At 41.8% G+C, this 16,210-nt stretch overlaps 2 protein-coding genes across 11 annotated transcripts in view; both read left to right on the top strand.

Moving 5' to 3' along the window:
• The window catches only part of LOC109523439 (collagen alpha-1(XXVII) chain B-like), a 69,991-nt gene extending 59,597 nt beyond the window's left edge, over positions 1 to 10,394 (top strand). Inside the window, exons 29-61 of the mRNA XM_019882605.1 lie at positions 1,087 to 1,140; positions 1,256 to 1,300; positions 1,979 to 2,023; positions 2,128 to 2,181; positions 2,709 to 2,762; positions 2,954 to 3,007; positions 3,106 to 3,159; positions 3,810 to 3,863; positions 3,952 to 4,059; positions 4,141 to 4,194; positions 4,523 to 4,630; positions 4,726 to 4,779; positions 5,091 to 5,144; positions 5,243 to 5,299; positions 5,395 to 5,448; positions 5,575 to 5,628; positions 5,697 to 5,750; positions 6,367 to 6,420; positions 6,498 to 6,605; positions 6,717 to 6,824; positions 7,035 to 7,142; positions 7,250 to 7,303; positions 7,390 to 7,452; positions 7,533 to 7,586; positions 7,742 to 7,777; positions 7,873 to 7,890; positions 7,980 to 8,015; positions 8,099 to 8,125; positions 8,207 to 8,257; positions 8,459 to 8,627; positions 9,161 to 9,270; positions 9,358 to 9,579; positions 10,036 to 10,394. Coding sequence (XP_019738164.1) covers positions 1,087 to 1,140; positions 1,256 to 1,300; positions 1,979 to 2,023; positions 2,128 to 2,181; positions 2,709 to 2,762; positions 2,954 to 3,007; positions 3,106 to 3,159; positions 3,810 to 3,863; positions 3,952 to 4,059; positions 4,141 to 4,194; positions 4,523 to 4,630; positions 4,726 to 4,779; positions 5,091 to 5,144; positions 5,243 to 5,299; positions 5,395 to 5,448; positions 5,575 to 5,628; positions 5,697 to 5,750; positions 6,367 to 6,420; positions 6,498 to 6,605; positions 6,717 to 6,824; positions 7,035 to 7,142; positions 7,250 to 7,303; positions 7,390 to 7,452; positions 7,533 to 7,586; positions 7,742 to 7,777; positions 7,873 to 7,890; positions 7,980 to 8,015; positions 8,099 to 8,125; positions 8,207 to 8,257; positions 8,459 to 8,627; positions 9,161 to 9,270; positions 9,358 to 9,579; positions 10,036 to 10,182 — 2,376 coding nt within the window. The 3' untranslated portion in view covers positions 10,183 to 10,394. The remainder of the gene's footprint in view (positions 1 to 1,086; positions 1,141 to 1,255; positions 1,301 to 1,978; positions 2,024 to 2,127; positions 2,182 to 2,708; positions 2,763 to 2,953; positions 3,008 to 3,105; positions 3,160 to 3,809; positions 3,864 to 3,951; positions 4,060 to 4,140; positions 4,195 to 4,522; positions 4,631 to 4,725; positions 4,780 to 5,090; positions 5,145 to 5,242; positions 5,300 to 5,394; positions 5,449 to 5,574; positions 5,629 to 5,696; positions 5,751 to 6,366; positions 6,421 to 6,497; positions 6,606 to 6,716; positions 6,825 to 7,034; positions 7,143 to 7,249; positions 7,304 to 7,389; positions 7,453 to 7,532; positions 7,587 to 7,741; positions 7,778 to 7,872; positions 7,891 to 7,979; positions 8,016 to 8,098; positions 8,126 to 8,206; positions 8,258 to 8,458; positions 8,628 to 9,160; positions 9,271 to 9,357; positions 9,580 to 10,035) is intronic.
• Positions 10,395 to 13,078: 2,684 nt separating this feature from the next.
• The window catches only part of cdk5rap2 (CDK5 regulatory subunit associated protein 2), a 32,312-nt gene continuing 29,180 nt past the window's right edge, over positions 13,079 to 16,210 (top strand). For 4 of the 10 annotated variants that reach the window (XM_019882598.1, XM_019882601.1, XM_019882599.1 and 1 more), the window contains exon 1: positions 13,082 to 13,427. In XM_019882598.1, the coding sequence (XP_019738157.1) occupies positions 13,375 to 13,427 (53 nt within the window). In that variant the 5' untranslated portion in view covers positions 13,082 to 13,374. Of the gene's footprint in view, positions 13,428 to 14,413; positions 14,517 to 15,815; positions 16,110 to 16,210 lie in introns of those variants that run through there. The other 6 variants (XM_019882594.1, XM_019882595.1, XM_019882596.1 and 3 more) reach the window with 4 other exon arrangements.

Below are 16,210 nucleotides of genomic sequence, written 5' to 3'. Positions count from 1 at the left end.
ACTTGATTAGACACGACAAGGGATCAATTCATCCCCACGTTTGTCTGGATTTCCCATCTTAAATCTCTATTGCACAATTTCTAAAGATGAATCGGATCTAGATTCGATGCGATTTGGCATTTACAGTCTCTAGCGTTGCATTCACACAACAAACCTCATCCAAACTGGATTTGATTTAACAAAAGGCATGACGACGTGTTTAATGTTTCATTTGTTGCCAAATGCGCTGATCTGATTCAGATCCAAATCATAACAAAGAGCTAAATGGCAACATTCACAACCGGTGTTTTATCCATGAATGGCCCGACGCATTTCCTGCTTCAATTCGAATTGGCATTTAACTCGTCTTCTTCATCGTACCGTTCACATTTTGACATCGTGAGACTATGACGACACCTAACAACTAAGCAACAGTGCAAGGCCGAAGTTTAAAGGTGAAATTAAGTTCACCTATTAAGGTCATACAGTTTAGCATTTTAGGTTCATCCTGAAATTTCACCCCAAAGCCCAATATCCCCAAACTATTTCGTGAGCGGATTTCGATATTTTCCCCTGTGACACAGGCTAATCAGGCTATGTAAACACTAGCACCATGCAGCAGGTACCCCAGACAGGAATGTTAACCAGCTTTCTACCTAGAATACAGTAATAGGCTTACGGTACTCGGAGCCTTGCGGAACCTTGCGGGGGCGATCACCCAACTAACTGCGCCTGGTCGTTATCCAATCTTCCCCGCCGGTGGGACGGTTTCTTGAAAACAATCAGATTTCCAATTCATCCTCAGCATTTTTCCATCCTCTAACTGGTTGGTTAGTGCAAAACGTTGACAAGAAAAACAAGTTTGGATCACTCTGACACATATTGATGCATTTCATAATCTGCATCTCTGGACTAAGTGTGATACATTTCGTTTCAAGTATGATCTATTTGGCACCGTTAGTGTGTTTGTGTGTGTTGATGGTTTCTATAATTGCTACATGATGCGGTGAATGAAGTCCCCTCTGAGGTCCCAGGTACCAAATGCACCTCTGGCTGCATTACAGTGACATCTATTGGTGAAGTGACACATGCTTTCTGTGCTTTCAGGGAGCAGCGGGGCCTGACGGTCCAATTGGAGAGACGGGGTCAGAGGGCAAGAAGGTAAAAACGGTCGAGTTATTAGTTGGAGAGTCTTCACGCCGTCCTCCATTGTGGAAATGCGCTGTTAAAGATGGTGGGTGGGGGTCGTAAATCATGTTCCTTCTCCTCGCTGCAGGGTCCAGACGGTCCTCCAGGAAAAATTGGCTTCCCCGGACCCCAGGTGAGAAGGATCCCCAGGGCGTGTCCACATTTCCTTTCATTTGCTGTCTGAATGATATTCCTCAGGGGAGTGAAGAGGGTTAAATGATTTGGAATGTGCGCACAAGCCAACTGACGAGTGTTCCGTTCAGGAGGGGTCGTATAGATTTACAGGCATGAGTACAGAGTGCACTTTGGGGCAGGAAACCTGTAGTCATACAGCCTGTCCTGTCATATTGATAGCATTAATGTAGCCATTTTTTCCTAAAATGGGTCAATAAGAATGTATTCATACAGTCACGCATCTTGTTAAATAATTGGGGAATTGATTTATTCGAAACAATGCAATACAACATGTTTGTAACATGAACAATTTCACACATAAATATTACACTTCAACACAAATGAAAATACTCATGTTAGATACATTTGAGTTTACGTTTTTTGCTAACTATGGGTAGCTACGATGCTTCAGTGCAGAAGAAACTGGTCAGCCATAAAGGTAAGATCGTGTGCAGGTCAATTTCTGCCTATTCGAGGAAAAAAAAAAAAATCAAACTTAATCAAAAAATTCAGCTTAATGGAAAAAAGAAAGTTTGTTCCTTGTGATTTTTCAAATTTTATGTTGGTTTTTTTTTTGTGTGTATATGTGTGGGTTTCTTTTTTTAATTTAAAATTTTTTTTTTGTGATTCTCCACAGGGTAAAATCGGGGAGTCGGGGGAAACCGGGCTGAAAGGATTTCCTGTGAGCTTCCACAACACTACAGAGCAACATCTTGTGGGCCTTTTTATGGATTGAAAACATTCATGATTATTATTATTTTTTTTTTTTTACTTTTCCATCACAAGGGTATCCAAGGGCCATCAGGGTCACCGGGTGACAAGGGAATTGCAGGCGAGCAGGTACAAGCTTTGCTATCTTCTTCAAGCTTTGAGCTCTTATTGTTGCACTTTTTCTTTTTTTTTCAGGCTCTAAAATGTCATATTAAAGCCGCTCTTAAATCATTGTACGTTTCCTCTCCTTTTTAGGACCATATTTAGTCACTTTATTGGCTTTTCCTTGGCAGTAAACTACCTCCTTCCCCTTTCACTGTACACTTTCGCTCCAAAACTTACTTTACAACTGGGTTAGATTATAGTACTTTCAAAAAAAAAAGAAAAAACACTCACAAATTGTCTGCTACATTCAAGGCTTCTTGTAGACTATCCAAAGAAAAAAACTGAAATTATACAACATGCTTGCTAAAAAAAATATGGAAGGTAATTTTGTGCCAAAATTAAACGAATAAAGCCAATTAAATGTGTTTAAAAAGTGAAATTAATCAGTAAATTGTCCATTTTGAAGATGAGCAATGGACATTAGACATGAAAATGGTACATTTTGCCGTTACTAGGTTGGTTAGTAAATGACTGTCCTTGTCGTTCCCCAGGGGCCACCCGGGCCGCCGGGCACTCTGGGACTGTTGGGAGAAATTGGCCAAAAGGTGAGCGCAATCACACTTCACATAATTCAGTTCAATGGTTTATTTCACACTCAAGGTTCATAAGACGCACAGTAGGGGGTAAAAGTCAAAAATTGTCAGAAAAATAAGTACTCATCTAAAGTGCAGTACTGAAAATATAGTATTTGTACTGAATTAGTTCTCACCACTGTGTGTGTGTTTCTGCCCATCAGGGACCTCCTGGTAGCGTGGGAGAACCAGGACTGCCAGGCGAGCCAGGAGACAAGGTAACCTTGTGTTACTTTTGTTGTTTGAAACTTTTTTAATGGTATTTTGAATTTTCGAAGAGATAAATATTGAGTGTATGTGGGTGTGTGTGAGACAGGGAGCCATCGGTGCAGACGGGAACATCGGAGAGCAGGGACTCATTGGCCCTCGGGTATGTTTGTCAGCAGCAAGGAATGTCACCAATACTACATACTTTACCACGACAAACTTGAAAGCCGAAGTGAAGTCTAAATTCTCTTTGCAATATTATGTTTTGTGTTCCCCACTCGTCGAAACACGGTATGCTGATTAATATTGCATTTGTGGAATTAAAAAAAAAGCAGAAAAATCCACCGCGTTTTTAGCTATCTCAGGATGTTGACATTTTGTCCTGTACTGCCACCTGCTGCCGACTGAAATTGACATCACAAAGCCCGCGGGCGAAACTTGAGAACATCATAGCTCACCTGTTTTCTGCGTTTGATCATGTGATGTTCACAAGGAATTTTGATGTCAATTTCGGTCGGCAGTAGGTGGCAGTAGTTTACATGTTCCATGACAAAATTTTAACTAAACTGAGATATTTTACACATTTTGCTCACCCTTCCGCAATTCTTGACCGATTTGAACTGTTCCAATGGTTAGCTGTTCCTTCCACCTCTTGTGGTTTTAGTACAGTATGTTTTATTGGCTTGCTGCTTTCCTTATTTTATTACGCCCTATTTAAAGAATGGTGCAACATAATTTGTTGCAAATTATTTTGCGGACCCACAGTTTAAGCAGCTCTGCCTGAAAATGTACTTATATGTTGTGGCTGAACAGGGTGAGCCAGGTTTGGAGGGGGAGGCTGGTCCTGCTGGTCCTGATGGAACTAAGGTAACTGGAATGGAAAACACAACACCTGACCATTGACATGTCTATCTATTGATGCCAACTCCTAAATAGTGCCCTGTGTTCATGCCAGGGTGAAAAAGGCGACATGGGTCAGGAGGGCGACAACGGTGAAAAAGGCGAAACTGGTTTAAAGGGAAAAGAAGGCCTCCCCGGTAGTCCTGGAATCCCTGGTGTCAGAGTAAGAGAATTTCTGGTTGTCTGAATCTGCTTAACATCCTTGAAAATAAATCCATCTCATGGTTTGATTTTTATTTTTCAGGGCCAAGAGGGCAAATGTGGTAAAATTGGAGAAAAAGGCAAACTTGGTCCAAAGGTTAGTCAACATCTTGTTCCATGTTGAGAACAATTGTGTCATGTAGATTTCTAAGGTCAGGATACCTTGTTAATCACAACTAACTCAACTCAGGCTGGAATTCTACTGCAGGTCCAACTGCCCAATTACAATTTAATGGCTAAATAGTTTTTTTGGGTTTTTTTTTTTGTATTCCAAACCCCAACGCACAATCAATAAAAATCTGCAAATTTGACCTTCCATGTGCTTTAAACACATTTCATACCTAACACGCCTAAAGTTATTCAAAAACACTCAACATTCGAAAACACACTAAAAAGATGACCGTTGTTGTTGGCATGTATTTTAGGGCGCCAAAGGTCACCAAGGCCACCTTGGGGAGACTGGGACAGTGGGCAAGATGGGACCGCAGGGCAGCGTCGGGCCCAAAGGCTCCAGAGGGACCATCGGACACGTGGTAAAATACATCTCTTCTCCCATTCCTTCATGACTACATCTCGACAATACAATATCTTGTTTGAACGCGTGTATGGATTGTTGTGTCTCTTTTAGGGAGCTCCAGGCCGAATGGGTCAACAGGGGGAAACAGGTCTTTCGGGTTATGAGGTACGCTTGCCCTGGAATAATAGTCTCCATCAATATATATAGTAAATTGCTCCATTCGGGAAAGCTGTTTGAGCATTTATTCTATATCCTTGATATCCGGTTTAAAGTCCCTGTAAGAGTACATTCTGGACTGGTTGTCTACATGTGCCCTGACATTTCCTGGAAAACAGTCCATTCTTTGGCGACATGTTGTAAAATGAATAGACATTTAATTGGATTTAGGCCCTTGGGCCTGCAGTGTAAATCTAGCCTACCTTTGTTAAACACTATCCATTCTAATAGCTAGCTGTTTTTTCTGCCCGCCATTGTAGGGCCATCAGGGCTCTTCTGGCCCAATGGGGCGTCCAGGACCAAAAGGTGAAAAGGTACACCTCAACTCTCTCTATGTGCCACTTGTTGTTCGACTTCTGTATGCGGCGGCGTCGTGTCGCTCAGCATTTTGCCCGTTTTGTGCACAACCCAGGGCGAGCAGGGGGATGACGGCAAAACCGAGGGTCCTCTTGGTCCTCCAGGTGACATAGTAAGTCACACCCTGACTTACGTACCACGTTTGACGGTGAAGCTGGCAGCAAATTGGATGCGTTTTTGACTCACTATCCCACATCGTTCTCGCAGGGTCCTCCGGGCGACAGGGGAGAGAGGGGGGAACCGGGCGACCCGGGCTACAAAGTAAGAAATCCCCCTCCAGAGGGCAATTATCCACCCATTCAACCAATATTCAAATCAAAAGTGGGCCTATGCAATAACAATGATTTCCAATCACGAGAGGTCATCAGGTGGGCATTGTTTTGACAGGGTCAAGTTGGTGTGGATGGAGAACGAGGCCGAGCTGGTGCTCCCGGACTTCCTGTGAGTACGTCACCACATGTTTGACTTATTATGACGCCCAATCATAGCAAGTCTACCATTACATGCAGGGACATCCTGGCCCGCGAGGCATTCAAGGACCTAAAGGGGCCAAAGGAGATCAAGTAAGTCGAGATTCATCTTGTCGTTAGCATTGACTTAAGAGTTTTACTTGTTACGTGAACAAGCTTGTAACTCAATTTAATAAGGCCCCCCCCCCAAAAAAAAAGCAATATAATTGCCTATAGATGCCACAGGATGGCGGCAAAAGCATTTATTTATTTTATTAGAAAGTGTTTTTGTTTTTGTGGGGGGCGGGGAGTTTAACATGTCTAATAGAGGCTCTCCCCTCACCTCTGATTTTGTATGTCCTAGTTTTCATGCAATCCAGTTTGTTTCTCCCCCTCCCGCCCCCATCTAAATTTTGTCATGGGTAGCCAACAAAAATACACTAGACTTGGCCATTCGGAATGCGTGTTCATGTGTTTCTTTAGTTGCATATAAAGGGTTTAATTCTCTGTGTAACACATCCTGTCAAAATTAAGACCTTCAAAATAAAAGCATGCAGTATAAGAAAGCAGTACAGAGGTGCTTTTATTTTCGAAGGCCTGACTTTTAACAGAATTTTATGACTCAACCAAGCGCCATGTCGTATCTATTAATAATTCAAGGTACCGTTGTATTCTTTTTTTTTTTTTTTTTTTAATCACATTGATTTAAGCAATGTTTCTTCTTTTAAAGGGTCAAAAAGGCAAAAGGGGTCAAACGGGTGCAAAAGGAACCAGAGGAACAGAGGTAGGTCAGATTCACATGGAATTTTCCAAAGAATTGGTCAACTTTGAACGTGTCATCTCATCTGTTCACATCTGCAGGGGACAGGCGGTCCTATCGGGCCCAGAGGTGTGGTGGGCAGAGAGGGACATGAGGGAGTACCCGGGATGGACGGAAAGCCCGGAATTGATGGAACTAAAGGCATGCCGGTAATATTGGATGCAAAAACGCCTTCAATGCACAAAATGTAGATGCTTTTGTAAACATCTAATACGATTTTGTGACTTGAGTTTAAGTTCAATAACTGCAATTGTGTCCAGGGAGAGCATGGAAATGATGGAGAGACTGGCCTCCCAGGCAAAGCTGGCTCTCGTGGCAAAACCGGTGTTACAGGACTACCAGGAGATCAGGGGGCCTTTGGACCAAAGGTAAGACCTTGGGATTCTGCTCACTGTTTTGCCCTCAAAATAGACATACAATTGTATCTTGACTTATCAGTTAATCAACTTGCGATTTTTTTTTCCCCATTTACGAAGCATTACTTGGTCAATTTTATTTTTTTCTTCATGGCATTGAGCAAACAAATAGGTGTTCACCTTCTGCATATTCTCATAGCTACTGGTGGTTTGTCTGTGCAGGGAGAGCGAGGTCTTCGCGGACAGAGCGGTCCCCCTGGGAAAAGAGGCTTTTGGGGTGGAATGGGACTTCCAGGGACACGGGGAGATCGCGGACCGAAAGGACAACCTGTAGGTGTCATTCAAAGCCTCACAGACAAAGCAGACAAGCAGACAACTCACTAGCTGCTACCCAGAACATATAATAATAATAATAACAATGCTGACTTGTCATTCAGGGTGATGTCGGTGAATCCGGCTTTCCTGGAATTCTTGGAGTTTTAGGTCCAAAGGTATGTAAAAAGAAAATACTTTTATGGTACATGTTGTACATTAGAGACATTCAGAAATCTGATTAGCCTATCGTTACTAATTTCAGGGGCCTCCAGGAGACTTTGGGCCAAAGGGCATACGAGGGCCAAAGGGGCCACAAGGCGACATGGTGAGAAGATGAGAGAAAGATATTAAAGGCCACTCTGTTTTTGTTTTTTTGCATTTGCTCAAACTCATTCTCTCAATCAGGGCCGGGGTGGTGTCATGGGCCCTATAGGAATTATTGGCCCCAGTGGAAGCGCAGTATGTACCACGCAGTATACTATTATTCACTATTATTGGCGACACAGACCTAACATAAGAGCTTGTATTTATTTATTTACTTATTTTGTATACGTGATTTAGACTTCCAAAGAATTCTCTGAATATATTGATGGTTATCATGTGTTTGTTTCCAGGGCCCAAGGGGAGAGAAAGGCAGCCGTGGTGCTATGGTAATTATTATGTTTATGAAACTATCGTGTTCCCATGTTGTGATGTAAAACATCGTTTAACTTTTTTTTTCTTCTGTCCTATTTTCTCCAACCAGGGAGTACAAGGACCGAGGGTAAGTTCTGCATGCTTTTTAGATTGTATTTTTTCTGTTGACTTGAAGCATAAAGGCTCACCTAGCATGCGTGTTTTTGTCTTGGTTAGGGAGCTACCGGACCTCGTGGACGCCGTGGCCCACCAGTAAGATTTTTTTTAGACTTTAATTCAGTTGAATCATGTGAGGTTTTTGTGTTCATTCTTTGTGTTCTTTTTCTTCCTCCTAGGGTCCCATGCGTGTGCCTCCATCGTTTGTAAGATTGTTTTGCCTGATCGTAACATTATGCCCACAGATAATAATTAAACCATAACAACTTGTTGTTTTCCCCCTTCAGAAAGAGGAAGGTCTTTTGTATATGGATTCGCACAGCCAGCTCAGGAATGAGGTTCGGAAGTAATATCAACTATTAGACTACTCTCATAAAGTCATGGATACCGGGCATTAGGGTGACATTTCTGGGTGATCCTAAAACACACTCAAGCGCCAATATCCCAACCTTTTTTTTTCTGGAGTTGTGAATTTCAGAGTTGGTCGATCCTCTAATCAGAAGTAGGTATTTTACCCTCTTGCTGTATTTGGTTGATAGAATAAGCTAGTGATGGACCTGCCCATGCTGGACCAGGGTGCAGAGATCTTCAAGACCCTCCACTACCTCACTAATCTGATCCAGAGCCTGAAGAACCCACTGGGCACCAGGGAGAATCCTGCCCGCATCTGCAGGGACCTGCTCAGCTGTGAACAAAAGCTAAACGATGGTATGCAAAGTTGTTAAGATGGTACAATTCAAACATGTTTTAATTTAAACTTATAAAACAAATTTAAAATGATCAAACCAAAATTTTAAAGTGATTCTCAGCACTTGTCCTCAATCTTTTGTCACAAAAGGGTCGTATAACATCACTGAGGAATTGAAAAGAATGAAAAGTTGTATGTGGCTAACCGCGATTGTTTATTTTTTGTGATTTCTCAAAATGAATGCCAGTTAGGTGCTGACTGCTAGTTAGCTAGCCACAGAAAGCTAGTGACTAGCTCAAGTTATCTGTCATTTTTGTACGTTTCATAAAACACATGCAAATTATGAGCTAATTACTAATTACAGTCCAGCAAAAGTCTACTAGCTTAAAGCTAATATATAATGCGGCATTAGCATAGCTGTTACTGTAATTATAACCCCTCAAACAATTGCTACAGCAAGGATTTAAACCAGGAGCCTTCTTGTTGCGAGGCTCCCGTGCTAACAATTCAACCTCTGTTCTAATGTTAACCCATCGCTTTGTCATGATTTCAGGCATTTATTGGATTGACCCTAACCTCGGCTGCATGTCCGACACAATCGAAGTCTCCTGCAACTTCACGGGCGGCGGGCAGACTTGTCTGAAACCAATAACTGTATCCAAGGTATCCAAAAACATGCTGACACATATGGCAATCAAGTGTACAGAATTACGTGGCACTATTGTACAGATGTTGTGTGTTTCTTTGCAGCCAGCAGTCAACGTCGGCCGCGTCCAGATGAACTTCCTCCACCTGCTGAGCACCGAGGCTGTCCAGCATGTCACCATCCACTGCTTGAACGTCTCTGTCTGGAGAGCTGCTCAGCATTTGCCGGCTTCCCGGGAATCCTCGGTGCGCTTCAAGGCGTGGACCGGCGAGATATTTGAGGCCGGAGGACAGTTGGAGCCTGATGTGGTTGAGGACTCTTGCTGGGTATGTCCTTGATCTCCTGGTCTTTGTCATTATCACTGTGTTTTGTTACTAGTTGAAATGACAACTTCAAAGACAAATAAATTATAGTCTAGATTGAGCCAGTGTGTTTGCTAATCCTGAAAGCAATTTTGAATCCTTGACGAACCCTGTATTGCTTACTGTGACGCTAGTTTCGTTAGCTTGTCTTCGTTATTTTTTTTATTTTTGCATACTGTGTAAGCATTGAACTAGTAGAGTTTTGTGAGTTATGGGTTTGGTTAAAAACACAATGTGTCATTCTTTTTGTTTTTGACTTACTGAAAGCAGTACAGCTCACGGAAATACTACAACGTGAAAAAGACTTTACTCTTGGGAGTAATAATAGAAAACAATTTCATGGCACAAATATTATAATTTCAGAATAGGATGCATCAGTGCGAAATGTGTTTTCTTAAAAAAGGATGAATGTGCTTATAGATGAAAGATGGCCGCTGGCACCAGGCCCGCTTCGTATTCCGCTCCATGGACCCGTCCCTGCTCCCTGTGATTGATGTGGTCCATCTTCCTGAGACCAGCCGTGGATCGCACTACCACCTGGAGATTGGTCCCGTGTGCTTCGTGTGACCCGGGAAGTGTCATGTTGGTGGAGTTTTCAGTGGTCACCCTGGTACCAGCCAAGTCCAGCCCAGCCTTCCCTCCAGCTTGTGCCAACCTTTTGTTGAGGGCGAGTAGAAAAGGAGCCGGGGGAGTTCTTGCACTAATATCTTCTCCATAGCTTCTTCCGGCTCCTCCGTGAAACAAACAAAGCAAAAAAAAAATAAATAAAAATGGGCCTGTATCATCTCTCTGGAACGTTTCAAAGTGGAGGGATGCCTCGTGGGCCCATCAATTGGACCGGATTATAATTAAATTTTATTTTTGTATACATTCTGTATACAACAAGAAAGGAAAATTCATTATGAAATACTACAAAGAAAATATAATAAAATAATGTACATATATGTATTCTTATGATTTCCCTTCATGTTTATCTCATCTTCAAGTGCAATAGAAAAGGAGAAGATAATATTACAGGTTAAATTGAAATGAGAGGGGCAGTGTGTTTTATTATATTTTATTTTGGTGCTCATCTCCTTCCAATATTACTCTTGTCTTTATTTTTTGTAGGGAGGTTTTTTTCTTGGCAGGGAGGGTTTTTTTTTTTTTTTCTGGCAGAAATCACATGTGTATTTATTGTTAGTGTGCACTCCAAAAGGGAGATTGTAAAACTCAGTGGTGTGAGAAAATACTTGTTATACATGCCACTGATGTGAATATCTGCAGCTTTAGTCATTGGGGTGGCGGGGTATATATAAAATATGAATACAAAAATTGAGGTTTTGTTTTCTTGTTGATTTTAATTTTTATTTTTTTAATGTTTTTGGGTGGGGGGGGTCACTTTGGGATCCTTGCATCCACACACATTTTTCTTCAATCGTAAATGAACAAAAGGTGCAAAACAATTATGCTGTAATTACACCTTTCTGCTCACACATTCTGTTGTGTTCATCGTGTAGGCTCGCTTGGATTAATTTCATATATATATATATATATATATATATAAAATAAAAAACACACACAGTGTGTATTGCCCTGGTTTCGATAATTGTAGTTTTCAAACAGTTATCCTGTTGGTTGTGAAAAGCTCTTAGGTGATACAACTTTGTGCAGTATCAAGCAAGTTTTATTTTTTAAATGTTATATAATTTCGTTGTACAAAGCACCCCATGCAGCAGCTGTATATGTAATAGTCATCAAAAAACATGTTTGTAGACCGTGGATCCCTCTCCCTGCTAATTTAATATTATTTAATTTGTGGACCAGCAAATATCTCTGTCGACTCTCCTCGAAGAATGAAAAAAAAAAAAGAAATATATATATATATATATATATATATTTTTTTTTTTCACACACACACACACACACATACATACTTTTTTTTCCTTATGTGTACATTTTGGGGCTCCAGAGAACAAATTTATTGCAAAATAAATGATAAATGTCTTTGTTTGTTTCTCTATGATAATCCACCATGTACTGTATCAGGTGCTATTCTATTTGTGTTTTTAAGGAAAAACAAAATGCAAAATATGTGAACTGTTACTTATGTCTTGTTGTTTTGGTTTGTTTATGTTTTCTAAGTGTGTTGTAGACATGAAATCAAGCTGAGGAAACCTGACATTTTGTGCATGACATCCAAGCAAAAGGTGAATAAGGTTTTCCGTTTGCCTTTGTGAATACAACCAGCCTGTTTTGGGAATATAATAACATTATTATGAAGTGAAACTATCTCACGCTGCAAACGTTATCGGTCTCTGCTCTCTACTTGGCGTTCCATTTGTTCAATAAAGACTTTCAATTTTCGTGTGGATGTTTATTTGAAGTTCTTACTCATTTATAACACTAAAACGTTATCTCATCTATACCCCCTGTTCAAAATGTAATAAAAAGGTAAATCCATCCATCCATTATCCAGGCCAGGGGTGTCAAATTCTGGTCCTGGAGGGCCGCTGTCCTGCATGTTTTCCAAATTTCCCTGTTGCAACACACCTGATTCAAATGATCAGATCATCAACAAGCTCTGCGCAAGCCTGACATTGAACCTGTTCATTTGAATCAGGTGTGTTGCAACAGGGAGACTTGGAAAACATGCAGGACAGCGGCCCTCCAGGACCGGAGTTTGACACCCCTGATCCAGGCCACTTATCTTCACAAGGGTTGTAGGCGTGCTGGAGTCTATACCAGCAATCTTTGGACAGTTGGTGGGGGTACACCATGCACTGGTCGTCAGCCAATTGGAGGGCATGCACAGACAAACAACCAGTCACACCTAGGGACAATTTAGAGTGTTCAATTAACCTACCATGTATGTTTTTGGAATGTGGGAGGAAACCGGAGTACCCGGAGAAAACCCACACAGGCCCAAGGAGAACATGCAAACTCCACACAGGAAGGCCGGAGCTTGGAAGTACAAAAAAATAGTTGGCCAAAGTTCGCTAGAAAATATGAAATGTATTTTGTCTTGATTATTTTATACATATCGTCACTGTCAGGTAGAAACCTCTTCTGTTAGAATTTGGTCGAGTTCATATTTTTTAACGCCTAACACTTGTTGCCCTTTTGTAATTCACAGTATCGACCCTTGAGGCCGCCATTGTTGACGGATTGACGTGGCTGCCTTTGAAGTCAGGCAACGTACGACGAACATTAAAATCAAAAGTTATATTTAGTAAAGCCCATCCCACTACAAGAAGAGCGCAAAATGCCACATGACTGATGCTACATACAGAGAAATTATTTTATTTGACAGCCATTTTTTTCAAACTGCCACAAACCGACCTGAAATGTTTGTTTTGGCCAATAGCACGTTGCCAGTATCCACCCAGTTACACGACGCATTCAACGACACTCGCAAAGTTGCAATATCCTCCATATGAACCCTCTACTAGCAATTGAATCAAGATAGATTCCACCAAAATAAATTATTTTTTTATAAATTATAACCAGCCCTGGCATTGAGTCATTGTAATTCTGCTTTGCCGCATTTAAAATCACTCTTGCTGTGGTGAACTCCGCTGCCTGGGACTATCTCTGACGCTCTCCGAAGACACCGCCGGCCTCCAACATGCACCAAGGTGACGTCAGTTCTAGCATGATGGCGGTAGCCTGGACTATTTTGAATCCCGTCCCGCTTTTCCAGCATTAAGAAGGCACATTTGAACACTGAAAATGCCACGACGCCGCTCGGAGAGCACCAACTAAACCACAAATACTACCATGGACTCGGTGGTGGGCGACGACCAGACTCTCCCCGTTGACTTGAACGGAAGGTAAAACAGCGAAAGAAAGGGGGGAAAAAGTCTTGAGCTTAGCCGGCTAACAATTAGCATGCCTGCGTGGCTACCTAAAGCGAACATAGAATAATACAAGTTGCTTCGGCTCCGTCTACGAACTGGATACATACTGAAATTTATCTTGCATTTCGGTGTATCGAGCCGTGTTTCGTGTGCCACGCATTGATAGCTACGCATAGCCCATTGCGTACTTTTCACAGGACTTTTTTTCCTCTGGGTACTTTACATGTAGCGCCCTTTTTAACTCAAGTTGGTGCGACTTATCGATAATAATGACACGTGTCCATCAGCCCGTTATTATGTGATTAATATGATGTATCACGGTCCGATCTACTAACGTCAATCATACAGGCCCGGTGCTGATTGGCTGGAACCATTTGTGCACGACTGCGGAAGTAAAGGGGGGGGGGGCAGAGTGAGATACATTAGATATGTACATTAGAATCCCCATTGCTCGCAGAATCGTACGTGGACGTCGCCCCATATTGTATGTGGTAACGTGGCTCTAGTCATTACCATTATCGGTAGAGAAATTTAATAAAAACTTCAAAATGATAAAAGAAAAACAGTGAAATTTAAATCTTAGTGCTCTTTATTCTCTCTCTCTCTCTCTCTTTCTCTTTCTTTCACTCTCTCACAGAGTAAAACAAGGCCAAACTGAAAGCAAATACAGTACAAATAAGGCCATCTGAAAGTCACCATCATTGACATTTTCTTTATTGAAACCAGTCACAAAAAAGTTTTTTTTTTGTTTTGATGAGTGGATTAGTGTGATTTCACTTGATTTCTATGTGGCAATTTGATCACATTGAGTCATCTTCTTGGTCAGGGAACAAGTTAAATGCAGAAGTCAAGGTACCACTTGGGTCAATTTATGCATCACATCAGCCACATCCAAGATGGCGGACACACAGCCATTTTTACAGCAAAGGGCCATCCCACTCAATGAGGCGTCTCCGCCTCCTCGCACAGTAACATCCACAGTGGTGCACTTACTTGTCATGTTGCTTGTTACCCTCCTGCTTACTCGCAGCGACATTGGGGAGAGCAAAGTGCGCCTTTCCGGTAGGTGAAAGAGCCTCATTTATCTCTGCTTTACTGCTACAACTACGGCTACTGCTGCTGTGCTCGTGTACTGTTAAGTTTGTAGCCCTATAGATCCTCCTGCTGCATGTATCTAGTCCAAGCATCCCTAACCTTGAGCTTAGGAGGGCATCCAGGTGGCAAGCGTGCCGTCAGAGTAATCCAAGATGTTAGCTGATCGGTGCGGTGTGAGTTACGACAAATTGTGCTGCCTAGTGAGTGACTGGCGGTGACTCGGATAAACTGGTCGGAAAGCGGATGAGTGGTTAGCAGAAAGGCGAAAAGAGGAAGTCGTTGTTGTACTGTTTCTTGTTTGGGTCTGGTAAATCCAGATGCTTCTTTCAAACTGTGTCACTAACAGTGCCTACTTAATACTTGTGCTCCTTAATATGGCAGCAAGCATAGTGATGATTGTTGTTTCGTATCTTGTTTTGTTGTTTTTCAAAATCTGTCACATGCACTAGCATGCTTCCTCTTCATCTGCACAGGAAATGTGTGATGACTTCTTTGAAGTCTTTACTGTGTGTTTTTTGTCAGACTTTCTGGAGCGTTTCCATGATGAGTTAAAATGGGGAATGATCAAACTGTTTTCCATGTAATTTATGGCAATTAACCGGGAATTGACGGTACCCGGTAATTTAATGGAAACGTATCATATCCAAGCATAAATGTAAACTGTTTATTTTGTCATAAGCAGACATCCATGCCAAATAATACAAATGAAAGTTGGAGGCTGAATAAAGTACACATGACTAATACTGTACATATTTTTAGCAGTAAAATAAGCACACTTAGCAGCACATATATTGCTGAAAGGTACAAAGTATCAGTAGTCAAAATATGAGGTTTTCATTCTTGATGTTTGAGGTATCGCAGTATTTTTCTAATACCGGCATACTATGCAACACTAACGTATGCGCGCAATGATTGTTTTGGATTTGCAGATGTAAAAAGAAGGGCTGCCCCTCGCATGCACTTTACTGGAGTTTAGCGGTCGCGACTCATTATTATTGTTGCAGTGTACAGAAGTACTCATGTCACAAATAGAGTAGAGTGCTTGGTGACCAATATTTAAAAAAAAAAAAAAAAAAAAAGGGGGTGAATTGTTTTCCAAGTGTTGTTGTGACAGTTGCTCAAAGCAGCCTCACATAGTTTTATTCGTTCACCAGGGGTCAGGTGTCAAGGGTCATGAACTAGAAAGCAACCACTTGAACCAAAACCAGGCTAACCAGGATTTTTTTTTTTTTTTTTTTTTTTTTGCTGAAGCTTACTTAAGCACATTGTGTTGTTGAGATTGTGCAGATGTGTCTCGCCAGAATTGTGTATTTTTGGGGCAGGGGTGAAGTGGCACCATCACATTGGTCTCACCACAGTGCTCTTCTTGTCCTAGCACCAAAGCAAAGTTTCCTGTGTTCTCTGTCCTGAATTTGAGAGCTCGGCTGCCACTGGCACATGCTGTGTCTGTCACACGCAGTGAGAGTGAACAAGCGAGAGCTGGGCCATGTAAATGAAGCAGAGAGTCGTTCTTGAGCTATTTCTGGAGAGTGTCCGTAGGGCTGTGTGCAAGCGGCTAGCGTGAGTAATGATTAAACACTGCTAGGTTTTCTTTAAAAAAAAAAACAAACAAAAACAACAAAAAAAAAAAGCACTGCTCTTCAGCGTGTACACAGCTGTGA

Source organism: Hippocampus comes, unplaced genomic scaffold (assembly GCF_001891065.2).
Source record: "Hippocampus comes isolate QL1 unplaced genomic scaffold, H_comes_QL1_v1.1 scaffold437, whole genome shotgun sequence".
In the NCBI taxonomy this organism is placed as follows: Eukaryota; Metazoa; Chordata; class Actinopteri; order Syngnathiformes; family Syngnathidae; genus Hippocampus; species Hippocampus comes.
Note: the sequence above shows the minus strand (reverse complement) of the source record. Positions and strands in the feature narration are given on the sequence as shown.